The 22788-nt window shown below is 45.4% G+C and overlaps 1 protein-coding gene across 2 annotated transcripts in view; it reads right to left on the bottom strand.

The window, feature by feature from the left end:
- Positions 1-2772: 2772 nt before the first annotated feature.
- Positions 2773-22788, bottom strand: part of LOC139276986 (dysbindin-like) — a 67814-nt gene continuing 47798 nt past the window's right edge. For both annotated transcript variants that reach the window (XM_070894981.1, XM_070894982.1), the window contains exons 2-4: positions 9894-10043; positions 4629-4769; positions 2773-4218 (exon numbers count right to left, since the gene is read on the bottom strand). In XM_070894981.1, coding sequence (XP_070751082.1) covers positions 4004-4218; positions 4629-4769; positions 9894-10043 — 506 coding nt within the window. In that variant the 3' untranslated portion in view covers positions 2773-4003. The remainder of the gene's footprint in view (positions 4219-4628; positions 4770-9893; positions 10044-22788) is intronic.

Raw genomic sequence — 22788 nt, forward strand, 5'->3', positions numbered from 1 at the left:
ACTGTCTTTAGTTAAGAAATGTGTCCTGAATGGGGACTGGGCGGTCACGTACGGGGCATGCCATGAGGAATTTAAACCGTTTCATAGGCGCAAGGATGAACTCTCGATTCAGGCCGATTGCCTACTGTGGGGAAACCGAGTAGTCATGCCCCAGATGGGCAGAGAGGTGTTTATCAGAGAACTTCAATGAGCACCCAGGCATGATGAAGGCAATTGTCAGGTCACATGTTTGGTGGCCAGGGATAGATGCAGACCTGAAACTTTGTGTTCACAGGTGCAAAACGTGTGCCCAGCTGGGCAATGCGCCCAGGGAAGCCCACCTTAGCCCCTGGTCCTGGCCCGCCAAGCCATGGTCACGCATCCATGTGGACTACGCAGGTTCTTTCATGGGAAAAATGTTTTTGGTTGTAGTAGACGCCTACTCCAAATGGATTGAGTGTGCCATTTTAAATTCAAGCACACCCTCTGCCACGGTAGAAAGTCTATGGGCAATGTTCGCCGCCCATGGTCTACCGGACGTCTTCGTCAGTGACAATGGCCCGTCTTCACAAGCACTGAATTCCAGGACTTCATGGCACAACCATGTCAGAACGGCACCGTTCAAGCCGGCCTCAAACGGCCAGGCGGACCGAGCAGTGCAGATAATCAAACGGGATGCTCAGAATCCAAGGGGGTTCCCTACAAAGCCGCTTATCACCCTTCTGTTGGCCAATAGATCCTGACCACACTCGGTCACAGGGGTTCCACTCGCAGAGCTGCTAATGAAAAGGATGCTCAAAACCAGGTTATCCCTTATACACCCTACTATGAAAGAAATTGTTGAGAGCAGGTGTCAGTCACAATGTGACTACCATGACAGGAATGCGGGGTGCGATGTATTGATGTCAATGACCCTGTTTTTGTCCTTAATTACGCTGCAGGCCCCAAATGGCTTGCAGGCACTGTGATTGCCAAAGAGGGGAATAGGGTTTTGGTAGTTAAACTTACCAATGGACAAATCTGCCGCAAACACGTGGATCAAACTAAAAAGTGGTTCAGCAACCCCATAGAAGAAGCAGAGGAAGAACACGATGTAGAGCTTACTCCACCACAGGTGACCGAACACCAGGACCAAGTGGAGGAGAGCCCAGTCACTGTGGGCAGTCCGGACAGGCCTGAGGCACCGCAAACAGCAGACACTCAGGTCAGTGCCCAACAACCGGAGCCCCAACTCAGGTGCTCTACAAGGGAGCATAAACCACCAGAGAGACAACCTTTGATCCCAATAAGACTTTGGGGGGGAGGTGATGTCATGTATTCAACTATCATTGCAACCCATGTATAAGTTGACCTAAGTTGTACACCTTAAGAACATTGACCACAAGGGGGTAAACTTGTGGGAGACACTCCTAACCTGGATTTTCAGGCATAAAAGGGGACGCTCCACCCACTTTCATCACTTTGAAGTCTTGGTAATAAAGGTAACTGGTCCCAGAGTGACCTTTTTCAAGTGTGGGCCTCATGTGCATTTATACTGGACATATCAGTATTCTTTGAACCACCACTTTGTTCACAGTACTTGTAGCAGCACTTGTGTGCTGAGAGATTTGATTAATATTGTCACTGGTGCCAATGAACGCCTGGCCTATCGCTACGGTCTTACTCAAGATTGGGGTGTCTACAGTCAAAAGTTTGCGAAGTATGGTTTCGTGGCCAATGCCAAGTACGAAAATGTCTCTGAGCATGTGCTCCAAATTAGCAATGTCCTGCAAGGCGTCTTAGCTCGGCGACATAACTCGCCACTTCTTGGCCTTCAGACCTTTTGTAGGCGTAGAACCAGTACCTCACCATCAGAACGCTTTCCTTCGGGTTCAAATGCTCTCGGACCAGTGTGCACAAATCTTCATATGATTTCTCCGTGGGTATCGCTGGAGTGAGCAGATTCTTCATGAGGCCACACGTTGGTACCCCACAGATGGTGAGGAGGATCGCTCTTCGTTTGGCAGCACTCTCTTCCCCATCTAGCTCGTTGGCCATGAAGTATTGGTCGAGTCGCTCCACAAAAGTTTCAAAATCATCTCCCTCCAAGAATTTCTCCAGGATGCCCACTGTTCTCTGCATCTTTGGGTTCGCTATCTGCATCTCATCGCCAGTTGTAGTGTATGGAGAAAGAGTCAGACTGAACACTGTGAGCTCAATGTAAAGTCTGACCTTAGTCTTTTATTGCAGGTCTCCAGAGTGCCTCTCCAACCTGTAAAGCCTCCTTAAATACCTGTGCTCCCAAGGGATTATGGGATCCCTTGGGACTCCAGTGGATGAGCCCTCTGGTGGCTGTACAGAGTAAATACAAGTTTACATATATAACACTCCCTTCCATTATAAAGGAGTAGGCAGGCAGCGGCAAACCTGTCCCACCCACCCTTTCCCTCAACGACATCAGTCCCACCTGTGGTTCTTGTATTGGACTGTTCAGCCACCTAACGACTCATTTTAAGAGTCTTCCTCGATTCTGAGGGACTGCCTGTGATAAAGGAGTAATTGAATGCCTGATATAAGCCCTTTGCAATTAAAGTTTTGCTGCTGGCTAAACTGAGTTAACTTTTTTATTTGCTTTCCCTCGGGCCTATCTGACCCAACACAAGCTGGATGGGCCCAGATCCTGTTTGCAGAGAGTAACCTGTAACTCTCCTGTGTGATGTTGAAATAACTTGCAGTATGTCTCTATATTGAGAGAGAGATTTAAGTAAAACATTTTTGAAACCGGATAAAAATTGTAACCCAAATCGAGAGTGTTCAAATGATTGGTTATCATTAAGTTTATTAAGAAAGAAATGAAATAAATCTCCACAGCGGCTTCTTACATTCACTGTGCCCTCTTTGTGATGATAGTTAGCTTTATTAAATGGCAGCTCACTGAGTTCCAATAAATCATCAGTTCCTCACCCTGAGGCCACATTTTCAGACAACACTGCTTAGTGCTAAAGTATTCGTTCAATAGTCTGTGTTAGAAAGCTGACAGTGCGCTGTTGCTATAGCAACTATCGGTTAGCCTGTCTCTGGTTAGCAGCGAGTGGCATTGTCATGTGTACGATTGACGTTATGTGTCATTAGTCAAATATGATTGGTCCCATGGGTAATTGGCTCCCTATGATATTGGAATGTGTATGTTTGGCTCCTTGTGTCATTGGTTCCACACGTGACTGCATCTATCTTTGTGTCTACATGTTTTTAGTTCATGATCTTGGCTATATGTGTGACTGAGTCTGCATATTTAACATATGTGACAGAATTACTATATGTTGGATCTCTGTCTTTATCGGGACTGTGTTTCACTGGGTTCATGCATAACTGGGGATCCCTGTGTGACTGGGAGTGTGTGTGTGTGCGACTGGGAGTGTGTGTGTGCATTGTGTGTGTACTGGGAGTGTGTGTGTGCATTGTGTGCGACTGGGAGTGTGTGTGTGTAATGGGAGTGTGTGTGCATTGTATGTGTGACTGGGAGTGTGTGTGTGACTGGGAGTGTGTGTGTGTGCATTGTGTGTGTACTGGGAGTGTGTGTGTGCATTGTGTGCGACTGGGAGTGTGTGTGTGCATTGTGTGTGTACTGGGAGTGTGTGTGTGCATTGTATGTGTGACTGGGAGTGTGTGTGTGCATTGTGTGTGTGACTGGGAGTGTGTGTGTGCATTGTGTGTGTGACTGGGAGTGTGTGTGTGCATTGTGTGTGTGACTGGGAGTGTGTGTGTGCATTGTGTGTGTACTGGGAATGTGTGTGCATTGTGTGCGACTGGGAGTGTGTGTGTGCATTGTGTGTGTACTGGGAGTGTGTGTGCATTGTATGTGTGACTGGGTGTGTGTATTGTGTGTGAGACTGGGAGTCTGAAACAATCACTTGTAAAATACCCACAGTGCACCATTTGTCTCTACTCGCTTCTGCTCCTGCTCCAGGCCCATTTATATAAACACATTTGCTTCATAAGTGCTATTGTGTGTCTGGTGTTCACACACAGTTAGCGTTCGTTCATTTTAAGGTTGTGTCTCAGTGTCTTTGCTTGATGTGAGTAGTGCAGTGTCCACTTGGACATCCTCCTCATCAGACTGGACAATCGGGGTCTCAGCCCCATCACTCGACTCCAGGCTATTGGGGTCCGTGAAATTGGAGGAAGTGGATGACATCCTGGATTTCGTTTCTGCAGAATTTGGAATTTTAAGGGTGATCTCACGATTGTAAAACTGCTCGTCTGTGTGAAGAAACAAAACTAGTTAGTACAGGATTGGAGGAATTAGTAAACAAAGACTAAGCACTTTTCATTTGCTTCCTCTAGCCAAAATAGCCAATATCAATCATCCTGGGATTAATAGCCACTGAACTAAGCTGCTTCTAGCACACATTGGGCCCTGGGCCCAGTGCTCAGATTCAGCGACAATCTCGTCACTCTGCCTTTATGGTGGAGGACTGAAGTCTCTCCCACCTTTCCTGGGATGTGATGCTGGCAATCCCATCTTCCTTGAATGCTGTAACATTGGGATTCCTGCCAGCTGTGTGTTCCATGTATGATGGCACAGGACTCCTGAGGTGCCTTGCCCTGTAACACTGGTGTGGTTTGGAGTAAGCGCAATGTTTCACTGCTGTGTTCTGCTCTCTGCTCACCTGGCAGCATTGATGCCTCACAACTATCCATGCTGGAGTTGAGGAACACATCGAGCGCCTCGTGGTCGGACATGTCCATGAGGTCCACCTGCTCCAACATGTCCACATTCACTTCCATGGAGGAGACACTCCCGATTGGTGCTGTGGGAAACAGAAAAGCCTTCAACCATGGATTATGGAGATTGCCAAACCCTCTGTCTATGACTACTCTCTCTCTCACACTTCTGAATAGGCTTAGACGTACTCTGCTCCTTTTCTGCCTTCCTCCCCTGAAAGCTCGGGCTCGGATGCAGTTTCCTGGGTGCCACCAGCTCTCTGACATCTCACCCAAATGGCCTGTGAGACTTGTGTAGTAACTAAGAAGTTTACAATTAAAAGTGACTGACTTTGTGACTCCTGATTGCCATGTCTTTCCACTTTTGGAAGATCAGATTGTTGTGTTCATACTCTATTTATTTGTTACAGCTCAGTGGACAGGCATTAGGACCCTGCGGGAGCTATTTACAGTTGCTGTACTCATGCTGGCTCATGCTGGTTTAGGGACTCCATTTTGGGTTGTATAAAAGCACTGAGGTTAAGTTACATTTCTCCTGGCTCAGTTTGTCAGTTATTTACGCAGACACAATAATCATAAAAGGAAACTAGATTTAAAGTATTTGATTTGTATGCATATATGTTATTAAAACAATACTGCGGATGCTGGAAATCTGAATTAAAAACACAAAATGCTTGAAATATTCAGCAGTCAGGCAACATCAGTGGAGAGAGAAACAGAGTTAACATTTCACGTGCTCATTGACCTGAAATATTAACGGTTTATCTCCCCACAAATGCTCCCTGACCTGTTGAATATTTGCAGCATTTTTTTGTTTTTATTTATGTTTGGCATTGGTGGACTTTGGGTTGAAGAGCTGTGTCCAGTGAACTATTAACTTGGGGTCACCTTAGTCAGCCACTAATTATCCCTTTTAAGTGGAACAAACTTTAGTGAACTATTCACCTCAGTCAAAACAGGATAAACAAATCATGTGCATAGTTTGGAGGTGTACCTGTGTGTAGACTGAGCAGGGATGTGAAGGTTACTCATTTCTTTAAATGCCCCAGTAAAGGCAAACTCTGGCATTGTGTGACTGTCAGATTCTTCTTAGCTTGAAACCAGTTGGGAAGAGGTAAACAGCAATGAAATGGAATGTTGTGTTTGCTAACTCAGCTTAATGATTTGATTGACGGAGGTAACCAGAGTCACAGGGGCTGCAGCTTTTTGGGCTTTAAATATAGAAGTTTGCAGTTTAATCCAGAGAGCTACAGCCAGGGTGGAACATCCTATAGGCTTGGTGATTATCAAAGACTGACAATATATGGACACAGTTTGTTCCATTATGAATCTTACTATGGTATATAACTATACAGGTTGAGTGTCCGAAATTTGCAATGTTCCGGAATTCGGAAAATATTCCGAAATACGGGCATTTTTTAAAACCGATTACTGCAGCGAGTTGGGCCTAGGGAGGAGGAAAAACACCCCCAACGAATTCCAAAAAATAAAAATTCACACAACATTCACAAAACCCTTACCTATTAAATCGCTGAAAAAGAATTAAAAAATAAAAATTTTCTTACCTTTTTTGCAGGTCTTCAATGCAGGTTTCTCCTGGCCGTGGACCCCTGACCCACAGCCGAACCCGGAACCGTCGGGCCCCGCTGCCCACCGGACTCCCTGCTCCTTACCTCAGCCCCCGCTGCTCATTACCTGCCACCGCTCCCCCCCCTTACCTCAGCCCCCTCCCCCCATCATTATCGGTGGTCCCTCGATCGAGGATGAGTTGCTTCCACAAGAGTTCACAGATATTCCAGTCCTGAATTCCAATTGAGGGGGTGGAAGATGCCTGTGGGTGGATTTTTTTAACGTGTGGTGACCGTTGCACATCAGCCACCACACGGGCTCGCCTTTAGCCAGTGGCAAGGGTTAACCAGGACGACTGGAGATCTGCTCTGCTGCACGGACCTAGTGCACACACATATCGCAGTGTGGGCTGGTCCGTGCTACCCCTGGGCCCTCGGCTCTTCTGGGCCCCGTACCCTCATTCGCCGCACCTTCGACCACGATGTTCCAGGGCCCAGCGCTCCAGCTCTGTTTATAGCCCCGACCTGCGGTGGTGTTCTCACACAGGTCGGGGCTCCCTCCAGCCACTCCTTACATTGGCCCCCCACCCCTCATTACCTCAGCCCACCCCTCACCCCCACCTTCCCCTTACCTCGGCCCAGTGTTTCCGGATTCTGGACTTCGGAAAGATGTTCCGAAATACCCGAAATCCGGAACAGCCTCGGTCCCGAGGTTCCCGGAGTTCGGACGCTCCACCTGTATGAATATTACAATAAGTATTCTTTTGTAGAATGTCTTGTATAAATAGTTTGCACTCATTTAGTCTTTGCGTTGTGATATTGTTGAATCTATGTATTATAAAGCCTGCCCTCGGGGGGAATTAAGGTGTATGGAACGTTTCATTGAATGTCTCAAACTAAACTAGAGATAGTGGCAGAGCTAATGCCACTTCTGCATTGTCATCTTGCCATTTGCAATTCATCAACTTTAATTCCAATTTCCTACCCTCCCTCCCATCTTCGCATGGTCCGTATCCAACTCTTCCTTTCCTCGACTTCTCTCGCTCTTTCTGGGGATTGGCTCTCGACCATTATCCATTGCAAGCCCACTGACTCCCACCACTACCTTGATTACACTTCCTCCCACCCCGCTTCCTGTAAGGACTCTATTCCATTCTCCCAGTTTCTCTGTCCAAGTCGCATCAGTTCTGACGATGCCACCTTCCATACCAGTGCTTCCGATATGTCTTCCTTTATCCTCAACCAATCATTCCCCTCCACTGTGGTTGACGGGGCCCTCGACCATATATGTTCTATTTGCTGCAATTCTGCTCTCACCCTTTCCCCTCCCTCCCAGAACCATGATAGGGTTCCCCATGTCCTCATTGTCCACCCCACCAACCTCCACATTCAACGGATCATCTTCCGCCACTTTCTCCATCTCCAATGTAATGCCACCACCACCTCCCTTCCCTTTTAGCATTCTGAAGGAGGGGCTCGCTCAGTGACATCCTGGCCCAATCTTCATCACCCGCTTTGCACAACACCTGCCCACGCAGGCGCAGGAGAGTGCCAGCAGAGGGCAGTCACCAGCAGGGAGCAGAGGGCAAACACCAGCAGGGAGCAGAGGGCAGGCACCGGCAGAGGTCAGAGGGCAGGCACCAGCAGGGAGCAGAGGGCAGGCACCAGCAGGGAGCAGAGGGCAGTCACCAGCAGGGAGCAGAGGGCAGGCACCAGCAGGGAGCAGAGGGCAGGCACCAGCAGGGAGCAGAGTGCAGTCACCAGCACTTCCCCACAGATTTAATCATGCTGAACGATTAGTGGTTAAAGAAAAATACGTTTAAATGCAGTGAAGTTTATTTGAGTGAAAATCTGTGGGTTGGCCAAAGAAAATATGGTTCCTTAAGTGTTTTCCCCTTGGTCAGGGTCAGGGTCAGGGTCACAGAAGAGTGACATTACCTTGACCCCTGCCCTTGCTCTTCACACACTTATTCTGTCATCTTGCTCTAGTCTGCACGCAGCTCAGCTTTGAAATGGGAGAGCTGTGTTTCCTGCTTCAGCACAGGGATGATTGCTGCTCTGGGCATATACCGATGATGAATCTGTCTGGGGTCTGACAGTAAACCAGTCTCGTGCTTCAGTGGAGGTAGATTGTTTGGCAGCCAGGCTAATGCATGGGACTAGTTTAGAGCACTCTGCAGATCAATGGGGGAGCTCAGAGTTCCAGCAATAGAATACAAGACCCACAAAAAGATGGGCCTGACTTCCATCGGTCATAGAATCATAGAATGACACAGCACAGAAGGAGGCCATTCCGCCCATTTCCCTGTGTTGGTTCTTTGAAAGAGCGATCCAATTAGTCACATTCCCCTGCTCTTTCAGCACAGCCCTGCAAATGTCTCCATTTTAGCTATTTATCCAACTCCCTTCTGCTTCTATCACTCCTCTTCTCCCCTCCCCTTTTGCCAATTACCTTAAATCTGTGTCCTCTGGTTACCGACCCACCTGCCAGTGGAAACGCTTCTATTTACCGATATCAAAAGGCCATTCAGCCCATTGTCCTCCCAGTCCTGCTCCCTCCGCATAGCCCTATATCTTCCTCTGCTTCAAATATTTATCCAATTTTCCCCTACGAGATGTAATGGTCTTTGGTTCAAAGACTCCCTGCGGCAAAGCATTGCATTCTCTAACAGCACTCTGCATCAATAAATCTGATCACTCTTCACCACTAGTAATTTTAAATTGATGATACCCCCCACCCACCCTCATCACTGACTTCTGAACCAGAGAAAATAGTTTTTCCTATTCACTTTATCAAAACCTTTCCTAATTTTAAAAAGCTATTACATCTCCCCTTAGCCCTCTGTGCACTAGTATCTCAAGTCTCTCCTTATAATAGTTTCTCATTCCTGCCTTCATCCTGACCATGCTTTAATGTCCTTTCTGTAGTGAGGCACCCACTAGTGTCAGTGTAGCTTAACCATTGCCTTGTACACATTTATCATTACTTCTTTATACTTGTACGCACTGCCCTGATTTATAAAGTGCAAGATACTACTGGCCTTTTTAATACTTTTATCTACCTGTCAGCTTTGGCTCAGTGGGTAGCACTTGCCTCTGAGTCAGAAGGTCTGAATCAAGTCCCACTCCAGAGACGTGGGCACAACATCTAGGCTGACACTCCAGTGCAGTGCTGAGGGAGTGCTGCACTGTTGGAGGTGCCATCTTTTGGATGAGATGTTAAACCGAGGCCCCATCTGCCCCCTCAGGTGCACATAAAAGATCCCATGGCACTACTGGAAGAAGAACAGGGGAGTTCTTCCCTGTGTCCTGGCCAATATTTATCCCTTACCCAACATCACTAAAATAGATTCTCTGTTCATTATCACATTTGTGGGAGCTTGCTGAGCACAAATTGGCAGTAATGTTTCCTACATTACAACAGTGACCACACTTCAAAAGTACAGCTGTACTTCATTTGGTGTAAAGTGCTTTAGGATGTCGTGAGGTCATGAAAGGCGCTATATAAATGTATGTCTTTACCTGCACTTGTACATTCAGAGTTATGAATTTGAATTTCTATCATCCTTTATCCTCACCCACTGTTATCTTTCTAACATCAGGTTCAATAAGCAAACTGTTCAGGGACCGTACTCTACTTACGCCTCTGGTGTTCGATTTGCAGGTGCGCGGCGGTAAGGTAGAAATCTCCATCAGGCTGGAATACATCTTCGAAAAATCGCTGCCTGTCTCTGAACTTCATCTGTGGCGTGTGATCGGTGTCCAGCAGCCTCGGAGTATAGTCTGCCTCGGCTGGAAAATACAAGTGTAACGCTCACACAACACACACCAGCACTGTGATAAAGTGGCACTGATGTCTCCAGTATCACAAGACTGACCTAAACAAGTCATTTATTCTGTGCCACCTGGGATGTAATGCTGGTGGCGGCACACATAAACATTTTGTTTAAAGGTTAGTGAGCTGAGTTATTGTTTGGGAGTGGAAGAGAATGGATAAATGTTCAGGGAGTAGGGGAAGGACTGAGTTAATGTTTAGGGAGTGAGAGAGAGTGGGTTAATTTTCAGGGAGTGGACGAGGGACAGGGTTAATATTCACAGAATGGGTTAATGATCGCAGAACTGATTAATGTTCACAATGGGTTAATCTTCACAGAATGAGTTATTGTTCACAGAATAGGTTAATCTTCAAGAAATGGGTTAATGTTCACGGAATGAGTTGCTGTTCACAGAATGGGTTGATCCTCATGGAATCTATTAATCACTGAATAGGTTAATGTTCATGGAAAGGGTTAATGTTCATAGAAAGGATTAATCCTCATAGAATGGGTTAATCTCCATGGAATGGGTTACTGTTAAGGGAGTGGGAGCGATGGGAGAATGCTATTGGTCCAGGTAAGAAATGGGTTAATAGCCATTATTTGGTTGGTTGATAAGTCATGAATGGTGTGATTAATTTAACAAATGCCTGTTGTAAGAAGGGTCAGACTCAGATTCCATAGCCTTTAATTCCCATAAAATATCATCTGGAACTGGAAGGGGTTTGTACGTGCTGTTACTGATGGCTGGTCGAGCAGGCTGTTTATGTGGCCGGTGCCTTGGAAGGTGCAGCATTGTGATGGCAGAGGATTAAGCAGTGCTCCTCCGTTCTCGCCCCGTATCCAGTAGATTGATTTATCTGGTAAAGTAAACAAGACACTCAAACATCGGGCTGCTCGTGCCTAAAAGTACCACTTCAGCAAATTTATGGTTTTCAGGCTGTCTGTTGGTCTTTATCAACATCTATCTAAATTTAGTTGGAGGAGTCCTCTCTCCACCTGATCCAAGGGGCCCTCATACAGCTGGGCTTGATTCCAGTTTACCTGAGCTTGGTGCTCTTAGACCTGCAATAACCGGAGTGCTAACATTGGCCAGGGACAACTACCTAGGTTTGCATGAGGGAACTAGGATCACCAGCTAGTAATTTCTGCTGGCAAGTACCTGGATATCAAGTGAGGACAAGACTGGACTTATGTCTCCCATTGTGTGATGTGCAGTGCTCCCTGCCGTCAGGTGCCCTGCGAACACTCGTTTTCTGGGATTCACACATGAAGATTGGCCACTCCAGTTGTGGTACTGGAGGGTGCCTGATGCTTATAAACCCACACTGCATGAAGAGTCCGCATATTCAGGAGAGAAGAAAATTGGGGAATAATAGAGGGTGATATGGCAGCGAAGGGACACAGTTGTTAAGTAAGGAGAGAACCAATTTTGCTTCATTTGGAAAAGATGAGGAACCTGATCCTAGTCAGTAAAATGGGGAGTGGCAGAAATCATAAGATATATATGGTAAGGAAGGACATTCAATTTATCATAACTTATCCATCCTGAAAGACACCTCAGTTCCCTTCCCATCATAGCATCCAATTCCGTCTTAAATGATTCCAGGATTTTCACCTCCAGTCCCCTATCTGGAAGTCTATTCTACTTATTGATCATTCATTGTGTGAAGAACTTCCCAATATCACTTCTAAATTCTCCTTTTGTTAGTTTGAACCTGTATACCTTTTGTCCTACTCGCATGGTTTATCTTGTGGGGTATTTGGGATCTATCCTATATTGTTCTATCCTATGTTGGTCCCCTGGAGGATGAGACTGGGGAATTAATAATGGAGAACAGGGAAATGGCACAGACGTTGAACAAATATTTTGTATCGGTCTTCACGGTAGAAGACACTAAAAACATCCCAATAGTGGATAATCAAGGGGTTATATGTAGGGAGGAACTTAATGCAATCATTATCACTAATGAAGTAGTACTAGGTAAAATAATGGGACTAAAGGCATATAAATCCCCTGGACCTGATCCTAGGGTCTTAAGAGGAGTGGCTGCAGAAATAGTGGATGCATTGGTTGTAATCTACCAAAATTCCAAGGATTCCGGGGCGGTCCTAGTGGATTGGAAAACCGCAAATGTAACGCCCCTATTTAAAAAAGGAGGCAGACAAAAAGCAGGAAACCATAGACCAGTTAGCCTAATATCTGTCGTTGGGAAAGTGCTGGAGTCCATTATTAAGGAAGCAGTAGCGGGACATTTGGAAAAACATGATTCAATCAAGCAGAATCAGCATGATTTTATGAAAGGGAAATCATGTTTAACAAATTTGCTGGAGTTCTTTGAGGACGTAACGAGCAGGGTGGATAAGGGGTGGTGTATTTGGATTTCCAGAAGCATTCGATAAGGTGCCACATCAGAGGTTACTGCACAAGATAATAGCTCATGGGGTTGGGGGTAATATATTAGCATGGATAGAGGATTGGCTAGCTAACAGAAAACAGAGAGTCGGGATAAATGGGTAATTTTCAAATTGGTAAACAGTGACTAGTGGGTGCCGCAGGGATTGGTGCTGGGTCCTCAACTATTTACAATCTATATTAATGACTTGGATGAAGGGACCGAATGTAATGTAGCCAAGTTTTCTGATGATACAAAGATGGGTGGGAGAGCAAATTGTGAGGAGGACTCAAAAAATCTGCAAAGGGATATAGACAGGCTAAGTGAGTAGGAAAAAAATTGCCAGATGGGGTATAATCTGGCAAAATGTGAGGTTATCCACTTTGGCAGAAATAATAGAAAACCAAATTATAATTTAAATGGAAAAAAATTGCAAAGTACTACAGTACAGAGAGACCTGGGGGTCCTTGTGCATGAAACACAAAAAGTTAGTATGCAGGTACAGCAAGTAATCAGGAAGGCAAATGGAATGTTGGCCTTTATTGCAAGAGGGATGGAGTATAAAAGCAGAGGAGTCCTGCTACAACTGTACAGGGTGTTGGTGAGGCCACACCTGGAGTATTGCGTACAGTTTTGGTCTCTGTATTTTAAGAAGGATATACTTGCATTGGAGGCTGTTCAGAGAAGGTTCACTAGGTTGATTCTGGAGATGAGAGGGTTGACTTATGAGGATAGGTTGACTAGGTTGGGCCTATTCACATTGGAGTTCAGAAGAATGAGAGTTGATCTTATTGAAACATATAAAATAATGAGGGGGTTCGACAAGGTGGATGCAGAGAGGATATTTCGACTCGTAGGGGAAACTAAAACTAGGGGACATAGTCTCAGAATAAGGGGCCGCCCATTTAAAACTGAGATAAAGAGAAATTTCTTAGGGTTGTAAATCTGTGGAATTCTCTGCCCCAGAGAGCTGTGGAGGATGGGTCATTGAATATATTTAAGGCGGAGATTGACAGATTTTTGAGCGATAAGGGAGTAAAGGGTTATGGGGAGCGGGCAGGGAAGTGGAGCTGAGTCCATGATCAGATCAGCCATGATCTTATTGAATGGTGGAGCAGGCTCAAGGGACCAGGTGGCCTACATCTGCTCCTATTTCTTATGTTCTTATGTTCAGTATCTCATAGTCCTCTGTAAAGTCACCTGTCAGTTGCCAAATGTGAAGTCTGATAAGATCAGGTTTCTGGAGTCTTCCTTCATAATGCAGTCCCTGTGACACTAGGGTCAGTCACATCCAGGGCTTGAATGTCCCCTTTACATTATAACAGTGACTACACTCCAAAAGTACTTCATTGGCTGTAAAGCACTTTGAGATGTCCGTTGGTCGTGAAAGGCGCTATATAAATCCAAGTATTTTTTGGTGACCAGACCGGGATGTAGTGCCGAAAGCATTGGACAGTTTGAGCATGGCTATGTCCTACAGCTGTACCTGAACTTTATATACTTGAACTTTGGATTGGCTTTGATTGTTGTTGTTCAGAAATTGGACGGTTGAACATTGCATTTGCTAAAACTTCTTGATCTCTCTTCACTTCATCCATAGCTCTTTCAGCACCATCCAGGGTGCTCATGATTTTACATGCCCCACTGGAAATTTGTTTCAATTAAGTTTCAGTTGCCACTGATCAGCCACTTACATATTTTGATGAGCTCATTTTGTAGTTTCGGAGTTCCTTTGTCAGATTCCCTTCCTATTTTGGTTTTGGCTATAAATTTGATCAGTTTGAATTGGGCTTCTGAGTTTGTTGATATAAATTAAAATCACCAAACCCTGAGGTTTGCATTCAGTGCAACAACCCACGCCAATATAACTTATCGAACGAACAATCTCTGCTTCCTGCCCCTCTGTCACCATTTATGCAGTCCCTGGTTTTGCCTTGAATCCCCACCACTTTAAGTAGGAGTTTTTTGTGTTGAACTTTGGCAAATGCCTTTTATAGAGCACACACCCCGCAGAGAGGGAAGTATATAGAACACACTCACTTAGCCTGTCTATGTCCTTTTTCAGATCTTTTGTGTCCTCCTCATACATTGCTTTTCTTCCCATCTTTGTATCATCAGCAAACTTGGCTATGTTACAGTCAGTCCCTTCTTCCAAGTCGTTTATATAGATTGTAAATAGTTGGGGTCCCAGCACTGATCCCGCGACACCTCACTGTTGCCAACCAGAGAATGAACCTTTTATCCCGACTCTCTGTTCTCTGTTAGTTAGCCAATCATCTATCCATGCTAATATATTACCTCCAACCCCATGAACTTTTACCTTGTACAGTAACCTTTTATGTGACACCTTGTCAAATGCCTTCTGGAAGTCCAAATACACCACATCTACTGGTTCCCCTTTATCCACCCTGTTCGTTACATCCTGAAAGAACTCCAGCAAATGTGTCAAACGTGACTTCCCCTTCATAAATCCATGCTGACTCCGCCTGACCAAATTTTGCTTTTCCAAATGTCCTGCTACTGTTTCTTTAATAATGGACTCCAACATTTTCCCAACCATAGTTGTTAGATGAACTGGTCTATAGTTTCCTGATTTTTGTCTGCCTCCTTTTTTAAATAGGGGCGTTACATTTGCAGTTTTCCAATCTGCTGGGACCTCCCCAGAATCCAGGGAATTTTGGTAAATTACAACCAATGCATCCACAATCCCTGCCGCTACTTCTCTTGAGACCCTAGGATGCAAGCCATCAGGTCCAAGGGATTTATCTGCCTTTAGTCCCATTATCTTATTGAGTACCACCTCCTTAGTGATTATGATTGTGTTAAATTCCTCCCCACCTTTAGCCCCTTGACTATCCACTGTTGGTATATTGTTAGTGTCCTCGACCGTAAAGACTGATACAGAATATGTGTTCAGAGTTTCTGCCATCTCCATGTTCCCCATTACTAATTCCCCGGTCCCGTCCTCTAAAGAACCAACATTTACTTTAGGCACTATTTTCCTTTTTATATACCTATCGAAACTCTTCTATCTGTTTTTATATTTTGTGCCAGTTTACTTTCCAAGTCTATCTTCCCTTTCTTAATAATTTTTTTAGTCGTTCTTTGCTGGCTTTTAAAAGCTTCCCGGTCTTCTGTCCTCCCACTAGTTTTGGCCACTTTGTATGCCCTTGTTTTTAATTGGATACTGTCCTTTTATTTCTTTACTTAGCCACGGATGGCTATCTTTTCTCTTACACCCTTTTCTCCTCACTGGAATATATTTTTCTTGAGAATTGTGAAATATCTCCTTATATGTACACCACTGTTCATCAACCGTCCTACACTTTAATCTATTTTTCCAGTCCACTTTACCCAACTCTGCCCTCATGCGATGATCACTCATTCTGAGGGGATCCTTTACTAGGCAATTGTTTATTAATCCTGTCTCATTACACAGGACCAGATCTAAGATAGCCTACCCTCTGGTTGGTTCCGTTACATACTATTCACTCTACTTATGCACTCTATGAACTCCTCCTCAAGATTACCCTGACCAATTTGATTTGTCCAATCAATATGGAGGTTAAAATCACCCATGATTATTGCTGTTCCCTTTTTACAAGCCCCCACTATTTCCTGGTTTATGCTCCGACCAACAGAGTTGCTACTGTTAGGGGGCCTATAGATTTTTTCACCTTATTGTGCCTTATCTCCACCCAAACTGTTTTAACACCCTTATCATTTGAGCCAATATCGTTTCTTACTCTTGCAGTGTTCCATCTTTTATCAATAGAGCTACGCCACCTCCTTTTCCTTTCTGTTTGTCCTTCCGGATTGTCAAGTACCCTGAATATTTAATTCCCAGTCCTGGTCACCTTGCAACCACGTCTCCGTAATGACTATCCGATCATACCCATTTGTCTCAATTCATGCTGTCAACTCATCTATTTTATTACAAATGCCAGGTGCATTTAGACAAAGTGCCTTTAAGTTTTTTTTTAACCCTTTTTTCCTGCTTGTTTCCTCTCCCCTTCAAACTCACTTTCTTTATTTTTGCTTTCTAATTCCAGCTTTACACCCCTCCCTACTGAATCTATTCTCAGATTCCCATCCCCCTGCCAAGCGAGTTTAAACTCTCCCCAACAGCACGAGCAAACCCCACCGCGAGGATATTGGTCCTGACTCTGTTAAGGTGCAACTAGTCCAGCTTGTAAAGGTCCTACCTCCCCTAGAAGCGGTCCCAATGCCTCAGGAAACTAAAGCCCTCCCGCCCGCACCATCTCTCCAGCAATGTATTCATCTGCTCTATCCTCCTATTTCTGTACTCACTAGCTTGTGGCACTGGGAGTAATCCGGAGATTACTACCTTTGAGGTCCTGCTTTTTAATCTCTCTCCTAGCTCCCTAAACATAAGAACATAAGAACATAAGAATTAGGAACAGGAGTAGGCCATCTAGCCCCTCGAGCCTGCTCCGCCATTCAACAAGATCATGGCTGATCTGGCCGTGGACTCAGCTCCACTTACCCGCCCGCTCCCCATAACCCTTAATTCCCTTATTGGTTAAAAATCTATCTATCTGTGATTTGAATACATTCAATGAGCTAGCCTCAACTGCTATCTTGGGCAGAGAATTCCACAGATTCACAACCCTCTGGGAGAAGAAATTTCTTCTCAACTCGGTTTTAAATTGGCTCCCCCGTATTTTGAGGCTGTGCCCCCTAGTTCTAGTCTCCCCGACCAGTGGAAACAACCTCTCTGCCTCTATCTTGTCTATCCCTTTCATTATTTTAAATGTTTCCATAAGATCACCCCTCATCCTTCTGAACTCCAACGAGTAAAGACCCAGTCTACTCAATCTATCATCATAAGGTAACCCCCTCATCTCCGGAATCAGCCTAGTGAATCGTCTCTGTACCCCCTCCAAAGCTAGTATATCCTTCCTTAAGTAAGGTAACCAAAACTGCACGCAGTACTCCAGGTGCGGCCTCACCAATACCCTGTACAGTTGCAGCAGGACCTCCCTGCTTTTGTACTCCATCCCTCTCGCAATGAAGGCCAACATTCCATTCGCCTTCCTGATTACCTGCTGTACCTGCAAACTAACTTTTTGGTATTCATGCACAAGGACCCCCAGGTCCCTCTGCACCACAGCATGTTGTAATTTCTCCCCATTCAAATAATATGCCCTTTTACTGTTTTTTTTCCCAAGGTGGATGACCTCACATTTTCTGACATTGTATTCCATCTGCCAAACCTTAGCCCATTCTCTTAACCTATCTAAATCTCTTTGCAGCCTCTTGTGTCCCCTACACAACCCGCTTTCCCACTAATCTTTGTGTCATCTGCAAATTTTGTTACACTACACTCTGTCCCCTCTTCCAGGTCATCTATGTATATTGTAAACTCTGCCTGCAGGACTTCATTCCTCTTCCTACCTATGTCATTGGTACCGATGTGGACCACACTATCTGGCTGTTCACCCTCTCCCCCCAGAATGCCCATTTGATAGGAAAGATTTAGTTCCCTTAGCAGCGGGGTCAATAACCAGGGGGCATAGATTGAAAGTAGTTGGTGGGAGGTTTAGAGGGGATTTGAGGAGGAGGTCTGGAACTCGCTGCCTGAAAGGGTGATAGAGGCAGAAACCCTCACCACATTTAAAAAGTACTTGGATATGCACTTGAAGTGCCGTAACCTACAGGGCTATGGACCAAGAGCTGCAACGTGGAATTAGACTGGATAGCTCTTTGTCAGCTGGCGCGGTTGTGTGCTGAAAATTTCTATGATTCTGTGCCCACATGCAGCAAGACCTGAACGGCATTCAGGCTTGGGCTGATGCGTGGCACGAATGTTACTTGCCACCTAAGTGCCAGGCAATGTTAGCGAGAGTCTAACCACTACCCCTTGACATTCAAAGGCATTACCATCGCCGACTCCTCTACCTTCAACATTCACTCCCTCCACCACCGGCACACCGTGGCTGCAGTGTGTACCATCTACAAGATGCACTGCAGCAACTCACTAAGGCTTCTTCGGCAGCACCTCCCAAACCCGTGACCTCTACCACCTAGAAGGACAAGGGGAGCAGGTGCATGTGAACATCATCACCTCCATGTTCCCCTCCAAGTTACACATATTCCTGACTTGGAAACATATCGAGGGTCCTTCATCATCGCTGGGTCAAAATCCAAAACTCCCTCCCTAATAGCACTGTGCGAGTATCTTCACCACAAGAACTGTAGTGGTTCAAGAAGGCAGCTCACCATCACCTTCTTAAGGGCAATTAGGGATGGGCAATAAATCCGGCCTTGCCAGGGACGCCAACATCCCATGAACGAATAAAAACAAAGAAATTGTTCCCTATCTCCATTGCAGTCCTGAGGGAATGCTGCACTGTAGGAGGTGCCATCTTTCGGATGAGACGTGCGCAAATTAGCTGCCATGTTTCCTACATTACAACAGTGACTACAAGTTCAAGTACTTTATTGGCTGCAAAGTCCTTTCTTCCTTCCTTCCCCTTCCCCCTCCCTGTCTCCATTGTCTTGCACCAACCATATCGCTCCCTGGTGTTTAGAGTCATGAGATGTGCCAGAGCAGCAGTAAATTCAGGGCTAATCTTACAATATCTAATGCATTCAGATCATTTGTGTGCTCACAGTCACACAACAGACCAGATACCTGGTTGGCAGACAGGAGAGGAGAGTCAGAATAAACGAGTCCTTTTCAGAATGGCAGGCAGTGACCAGTGGGGTGCCGCAGGGTTCAGTGCTGGGACCCCAGCTATTTACAATATATATCAATGATTTAGATGAAGGAATTGAATGTAATATCTCCAAGTTTGCAGATGACACTAAGCTGGGTGGAGGTGTGAGCTGTGAGGAGGACGCTAAGGGGCTGCAGGGTGACTTGGACAGATTAGGTGATTGGGCAAATGCATGGCAGATGCAGTATAATGTGGATAAATGTGAGGTTATCCACTTTGGTGGCAAAAACAGGAAGACAGAATATTATCTGAATGGTGACAGATTAGGAAAAGGGGAGGTGCAACGAGACCTGGGTGTCATGGTACATCAGTCATTGAAGTTTGGCATGCAGGTACAGCAGACGGTGAAGAAGGCAAATGGCATGTTGGCCTTCATAGCTGGAGGATTTGAGTATAGGAGCAGGGAGGTCTTACGTACAGAGCCTTGGTGAGGCCACGCCTGGAATATTGTGTTCAGTTTTGGTCTCCTAATCTGAGAAAGGACATTCTTGCCATTGAGGGAGTACAGCGAAGGTTCACGAGATTGATTCCCGGGATGGCAGGACTGACATATGAGGAGAGACTGGATCAACTGGGCTTGTATCCACTGGAGTTTAGAAGAATGAGAGGGCATCTCATAGAAACATATAAAATTCTGACGGGATTGGACAGGTTTGAGGCAGGAAGAATGTTCCTGTTGCTGGGGAGTTCCAGACCAGGGGTCACAGTCTAAGAATAAGGGGTAAGCCATTTAGGACCGAGATGAGGAGAAACTTCTTCACTCAGAGAGTGGTTAACCTGTGGAATTCTCTACCGCAGAAAGTTGTTGAGGCCAGTTCGTTAGATTTATTCAAAAGGGAGTTAGATATGGCCCTTGCGGCTAAAGGCATTAAGGGGTATGGAGAGAAAGCAGGAAACATAGAAACATAGAAACATAGAAAATAGGTGCAGGAGCAGGCCATTCAGCCCTTCTAGCCTGCACCGCCATTCAATGAGTTCATGGCTGAACATGAAACTTCAGTACCCCCTTCCTGCTTTCTCGCCATAACCCTTGATCCCCCGAGTAGTAAGGACTTCATCTAACTCCCTTTTGAATATATTTAGTGAATTGGCCTCAACTACTTTCTGTGGTAGAGAATTCCACAGGTTCACCACTCTCTGGGTGAAGAAGTTTCTCCTCATCTCGGTCCTAAATGGTTTACCCCTTATCCTCAGACTGTGACCCCTGGTTCTGGACTTCCCCAACATTGGGAACATTCTTTCTGCATCTAACCTGTCTAAACCCGTCAGAATTTTAAACGTTTCTATGAGGTCCCCTCTCATTCTTCTGAACTCCAGTGAATACAATCCCAATTGATCCAATCTTTCTTGATAGGTCAGTCCCGCCATCCCGGGAATCAGTCTGGTGAACCTTCGCTGCACTCCCTCAATAGCAAGAATGTCCTTCCTCAAGTTAGGAGACCAAAACTGTACACAATACTCCAGGTGTGGCCTCACCAAGGCCCTGTACAACTGTAGCAACACCTCCCTGCCCCTGTATTCAAATCCCCTCGCTATGAAGGCCAACATGCCATTTGCTTTCTTAACCGCCTGCTGTACCTGCATGCCAACCTTCAATGACTGATGTACCATGACACCCAGGTCTCGTTGCACCTTCCCTTTTCCTAATCTGTCACCATTCAGATAATAGTCTGTCTCTCTGTTTTTACCACCAAAGTGGATAACCTCACATTTATCCACATTATACTTCATCTGCCATGCATTTGCCCACTCACCTAACCTATCCAAGTCACTCTGCAGCCTAATAGCATCCTCCTCGCAGCTCACACTGCCACCCAACTTAGTATCATCCGCAAATTTGGAGATACTGCATTTAATCCCCTCGTCTAAATCATTAATGTACAATGTAAACAGCTGGGGCCCCAGCACAGAACCTTGCGGCACTCCACTAGTCACTGCCTGCCATTCTGAAAAGTACCCGTTTACTCCTACTCTTTGCTTCCTGTCTGACAACCAGTTCTCAATCCACGTCAGCACACTACCCCCAATCCCATGTGCTTTAACTTTGCACATTAATCTCTTGTGTGGGACCTTGTCGAAAGCCTTCTGAAAGTTCAAATATACCACATCAACTGGTTCTCCCTTGTCCACTTTACTGGAAACATCCTCAAAAAATTCCAGAAGATTTGTCAAGCATGATTTCCCTTTCACAAATCCATGCTGACTTGGACCTATCATGTCACCATTTTCCAGATGCACTGCTATGACATCCTTAATAATTGATTCCATCACTTTACCCACTACTGAGGTCAGGCTGACCGGTCTATAATTCCCTGTTTTCTCTCTCCCTCCTTTTTTAAAAAGTGGGTATTGAGATTGAATGATCAGCCATGGTCTTATTGAATGGCAGTGCAGGCTCGAAGGGCCGAATGGCCTGCTCCTGCAGCTAATTTCTATGTTTCTATGTGACATTATTAGCCCCTATAACCTCCTTGTGCTATCTATAAGAGGGTAGGAGACTTGAATCATGGCAGATTAGGGATGAATGAACATTCTGGAGTTTTACTTGATGTGATTGAGATAAGGGAGTGTTTAGGCAGAAGATTTTCTCAGGACACTGGAGGATTGGGTACAGTCCGTGATGAAGCAGCTTCCATGGCCTGTGGAAGGAGTTAGTCTAGTGGGCGTGTACCGATCTCGGGAGATTAACATGACACACAACCATTCCCTGTAAACTGAGCAGACACACAAAATGATGCTTTTGAGACGACGTGGAATGAGAGCAAGCCTTCAGATTGTAAGTAGCCCAAATCAAACAAAGAGACAGTGAAGAAGGCTCATTGCTGATGAGGCACAGCTCTGAGCAGGCAGAGCGCCATGGAGCAGGCACCTCTGTGCATTTCCACGGTGCAATGTGAGCCACAACCTGGATGATTATCATCCTATTTTCTACTGTAAGTAGCTTAGACTGTCACGGTAAGAGGATTGATTTCATTCAGTGCATTGAATTAAGAGATTATGGAAACTATTCTTCGATGGTTGTGTTTTGATCTGTACCCTCTTGCCTCTGAATCATGAAGGTTCTCGGTTCAAGTCCCACTCTAGGGCTTGACCACATAAATGAGACTGACAATCCATGGTTTGACTGCATTGTCGATGACGTCGTCCTTTCGATGGAATGTTAAAACAAGGTCCTGCCTGTTCTGCTAGTTCAGATGCACATAAAAGACCATAACTCGATTGGAAGAAGAGCAGGGTGTTCTCTGGGAGTCCTGGCCAACATTCTCCCCATCAACTAACACCACCAAAAATACATTAATTGGTCATTCATCTCGTCACTGCTTGTTGGGATCTTGCTATCCAAATTGGTTGCCATGTTTGCCTTAATAATAACCAGTGGACAATGGAATGAGTTTGAGCTGTTGCATCTGAAGCATTTTCGGATGTTTCTGGGAGAGTTGAGGCATTATATAAATGCCACATTGTTTTGGTGAATTTTGAAGTGAGAGCTATTGGACACTTACAGGAAACTCCATATAAGTTATTAACTCTGTGGCAGTTGGGAAATATTCAGCATTACGAATGTATGCGAGCAGGTTTGTTT

Source organism: Pristiophorus japonicus, chromosome 12 (genome assembly GCF_044704955.1).
Source record: "Pristiophorus japonicus isolate sPriJap1 chromosome 12, sPriJap1.hap1, whole genome shotgun sequence".
Taxonomy (NCBI): Eukaryota; Metazoa; Chordata; class Chondrichthyes; family Pristiophoridae; genus Pristiophorus; species Pristiophorus japonicus.